The sequence below is a fragment of the Drosophila subpulchrella genome, unplaced genomic scaffold (assembly GCF_014743375.2).
Source record: "Drosophila subpulchrella strain 33 F10 #4 breed RU33 unplaced genomic scaffold, RU_Dsub_v1.1 Primary Assembly Seq35, whole genome shotgun sequence".
NCBI classification, from domain to species: domain Eukaryota; kingdom Metazoa; phylum Arthropoda; class Insecta; order Diptera; family Drosophilidae; genus Drosophila; species Drosophila subpulchrella.
Genome location: NW_023665574.1, coordinates 1,145,751 through 1,150,076, shown reverse-complemented (window position 1 = coordinate 1,150,076; position 4,326 = coordinate 1,145,751). Strand labels below are relative to the sequence as shown.

The window sequence follows — 4,326 nt, the reverse complement described above, 5'->3', positions numbered from 1 at the left end:
GGTTGGAATTAGGGCTGCATGTCGAACGGGGTCTCGATCCCGTGCGATTTCGAACGCAGTTGCCAGTTGGGTAAGTCCCTCTAGTGAGGAGAACTCATGTCGCCGTATGAAAAGCTGGTACTTCGGCATCAAATTCTCGTAGATCCGCTCGAGCTCCTGGTCTAGTGAGTACTTGGCGCGTTGCATCATCAGGCGTAATTCCACTACGTATATTTTGAAGAGCTCGCCCACTTGTTGTTGCCCGGTCCGGATGGCATCTTCTAGGCTCTGGTAGTACCGCGGAGGCAAGAAAAACTCCAGAAACTCTCTCCGGAAAGTTTCCCATGGCTCGGTGTGCATTTGGTATGCCCGGTACCAGCCTTCGGCGCGGCCTGAGAGAAGTCCAATGACGGCCCTCGGTATGTCACTCGTTCTCACATTGTAGGCAGTGGCACCTTCCTCGATGCGTTCTATAAAATGAACGGGGTCTGACTGTCCGTCAAAAAGTACGCCCCATCCTCGCAGTTTCTCGGCGAACACGGCCGCGGATATAGGGCTGTGCGGAAGATGGGCGGCTGGGTTGGCGGCCGGTATCTCCCGTCCAGGGCTTTTCCGTAGGTTCCCTAAGCAGGGCACGGGAAGCGTGTGATCCTCAATTCCGGGCATCGGTGAGGTGGCCCGACTGGTGGACGTCCTCGGGGTGGGTGCTTCCGGGTATATTGCCTCCAGTGCGGCAAAGCGCTCTCGTAAAGCCGGGCTGTGGTCTCCTCCTCCGATGAAGGATGCCAATCGTGGTCGTAGTTCATCTACTTGGCCCTTCGGGTCAACTCCAAACTCTTTTAGTAGAGCCTGCAGCTCGTCCTTCCGGCGGTAGGCGATCCACCTGATCCCCATGTTTGCGGTCGTGGAATAACCCCCGTATGCGGTGAAAAACCTGTCCTCTTCCAGTCCGGCAGCTGCCGGATCTGGCTTTGATTCTGCGTCCTCTGACGTTTTCTTTCCCGAGACACTGGGCATACGCGCGGTGGCGCTGCCGATGGCTCTGCGGGGGATCATTCGGTGAGCGCTCCTAGTGGCGTGACTGGGCGCTGGGCGCTACCAGGGGCGCACGGCAGGTACTGCTGACGTGCGGCAGTGGCTGACCGATGTGGTTGCGGCTGGCGCTCCCGTTGCCCCGTGGACGGCGCTGCTGGCGGCGCGGTGGACGTTGCTGAGGGCGCGGTGGCCGCTCGTTGCGCGCTCCTGGTGGCGCTCGTAGCGTGGCTAGTGACCACGTATACGGCGCGGTTGGCGCTGCTGAGGGCGCGGCTGGGCGCTGCTGTGGGCGCGTTGATTGGCGCTCGGTTGGCGCTGCTGAGGGCGCCTGTTGTACTGTTGATGGCACGGCTTTGCGCTCTGTTGGCGCTCCTGATGGCGCTCGGTGAGCGCGGCTGGTGAGCGGCGGCGCTGATCGTTGGGCGCTCCTGATGAACACGTGGGTGGGCGCTTCCCGTGGCACGACTGACGCGCGGCAGCGCTGATCGGTGTGGTGAGCGCTCAGTTGGCACTGCTGTTGCCCTGCTTGATGGCGCTCGGTGGTAAGCACGTGAGTGGGCGCTGCTGGTGGCGCGGTGGGTGCTGTCGGCAGGCGTTCGTTGGGCGCGAGGCGCGGTGGACGCTGTGGAGGGCGAGGTGGCCGCTCTGTGGGCACCTGATGGCCACGTGGGTGGCACTGCACGGCGCGGGACGCTGCTGGGTCTGCGCTGCTGATAACGCGGCTGGCGGCGCGGGTGACGCTGCTGAGGGCGCGGTGGCCGCGCTGTGCGTGCTCCTGGTGGGCACGTGGGTGGGTGCCGCTGGTGGTGCACTGACGCCGCTCGCTGGGCGCTCGTTGGGCGCTGCTGGGCCGCTCTGTGGGCGCTGCTCGGGGCGCGGTATGCGCTTGACGGCTTCGTGGGAGGCCACGTGGCTATGTGGCGCTCCGGGAGTGGGTTGGCGTTGGCGGGCGTAGCGTTACGGATCCCCTACTCTAACTATTCCTGCGGTCTCCCATCTTTCTCTAAATCTCGTCTACTGGACATGGGTCTTTAAGCCATGCGGTTGGTGGTAAAAACCCAACTCTCCTGAAGGATATCTAGTCGTCCTTATTCGTCCCTGTTCGGGCGCCAAACTGTAAGGACCTTTTTCATAGGCTGGGATAAAACTCAGTCCGGCCAGGGTCCTCTACAGTTAAATTTGTAGAAAAGTATTGGGACGAAACTGGACGGGGAGTTGCCGCGGGGACTTGTGGGGAAAAGAGGCCAGAATATCCGCTTTGCACCGAGTAAGCAGCTCTAGCGCAACACGGCACCCGAAAGGTATAGTGGAGGGCGGGGCTGCTCCCGGCGAAAATACTAACGAAACGAGCGGCGTAGCCGATCCCTGAGAAAATACCAACAAAACTGGACGGCGTGGCCGTTCCCCCTGGATGTGCGACTCACAAGCTACTGTGGTAGGGGGTAGGGATCCGAGGGGAGGATGGCCGGAGGCGACCCTTCCCTGTGCTCCCTGTGGTCGATCGAGTGGTCGTTTGCACTGAGTAAGCTTCTCTGGCGCAACACGATTCCCGACCGGCACAAATCACTGCACGTGGGTTCCCGAAAAATGCACAAATTCACACGGACACATACTTCTTCATTCTCCCTTGTCTTTATTATTCGCTAGTTTTACAAGTTATTTTCCTAGTCCCCTACTCGCACTCAGTCTGATCTCTATTGTCTGTCCCACTTACTCCTTGGATCCGGCGTGCCGACGCTCGTGCCGCTGCACCACTCCGGGTTGAAGTCCGCTCCTAGGTCTGGTCGCCTTTGCTGCCATTCGGGTAAAGAGTGCGAGCTTCCGCCCTTGCGGCCGCATGTAAGCTCGGTTTGCCGGGTTTTTTCGTTTCCCAACACAGTTTCTTATCGAACCTCCGCCTATCGCTATCACTATCAGCTGTTGGCCCTCGGTTGACCAACACTGGGTGGTTTTCCAGCCCTGGTGCGCGCGATATTTAAATCTGATAAGCTTAGCTTCTAGTTTGAACTTAAATAAATTGCCTTCGTGGCGTAACGACTTATGGCTAACTTATGCTTATAACTTATAAATAAATGGCCTTCGTGGCGTAATATCCAATTGCATGCCTTTGTGGCGGAAAGAATAAAAGTGGCGGAATGTGGAGGGTGTGTTTCACGCATCCTCACATCCTGATCTCGTCTCCTCCGCGGTCGTTCTTTCGTTTTCCTGATGGGGTCATCTTACGCATGATCCAGTTGTGCGCGGGGACCTCACTCTGCTCTGTATACACAGTGTCCTTATCATCGGATTCCTGCTTCCCTAGAACCGCCGTACTCCTTCCTTCGAGTACTTCCGAGCTCGTATCCTCTGACGACACCCGATCGACTTTACTTGGCTGCAGTCGGGGGTCTTCCGCCGACGGGCTCAATTTGACCTATAAGGTGGCTTCTCCGCACTGTATCTGTGTTCCCATCGCCGCCAAGAAGTCCGTGCCTAAGCTAACGTGCCAGCTAATTCCACGCGAGTACGCCATAGATTCTTCACTGCCAGGCTTGACCGATCAGCTAACGCTATCGTAGTGATGATCTCTTGCATCTCCTCCGGTCTCGCTACCATACGAACGTACCCTTCGCTCGCAAAGCTCCTCGACGCTCCCGTATCCACCGTGGCGTCCACCCATCGGCCTCCGATAGCAGTGATCAGGCCGTTGCTTATCCTTAATGGTGGGTTCCTTGATGTCGGACTGCTACTTCGCTCGTCTCCGCTGCGCCTGCATCTCGGCGAAGACGTTGTTCGTTTCCCGGGGTATCTCGGCGACAAAAATCGACAGTCAATATATTCCCAAAGTCCCAACAAAAGTTCAGGCGTGCATTAGTACAACCCCGTCTAAAGTGGCCGACTTCTCCGCACCTGCTACAAGCTCGCTGGAGGTCGATGTTCGATAGGGGCTGTCTGATAATTTGATGAGTTGCATTCCCTCCTTGAATTGGTACCTCTGGGCTTCGAAAGGGGTTCGGCATCCGACGAGGGTTCGTCTTATCCCGGTCCGTAGCCCCCATGCTAGGAATGCCTGCGCGACTCGACGTCAGCTGTATCACACTTTCGAATTCCGTCGCCATGCGGGTTAATTGTTCCAGCGTCTCGAACTCGTGGCGTCTTATATACAGACGATATTCTGGTGCCACATTTTCATAGATCCGATAAAGTTCTTCCTCCTTTTGGTATCCAAGTACTCCTTAAATGTCTTATCCACTCCCTGGATATGGGTTCGGATCGCGTCCTCTAGTCGCTCGAAGTAACGTGGGGGCAAGAAGAAACCTAAGAACTCGGCCC

At 57.5% G+C, this 4,326-nt stretch overlaps 1 protein-coding gene across 1 annotated transcript; it reads right to left on the bottom strand.

Annotated features, from left to right (window-relative positions):
• Positions 1-1,048: 1,048 nt before the first annotated feature.
• LOC119559721 (predicted GPI-anchored protein 58) lies at positions 1,049-2,814 on the bottom strand. Its single transcript, XM_037872783.1, has 2 exons — positions 2,729-2,814; positions 1,049-1,907 (listed from the first exon to the last, which is right to left on the bottom strand). The coding sequence occupies exons 1-2, from the start codon at positions 2,812-2,814 to the stop codon at positions 1,049-1,051; spliced, it is 945 nt and encodes a 314-aa protein (XP_037728711.1).
• Positions 2,815-4,326: the final 1,512 nt, after the last annotated feature.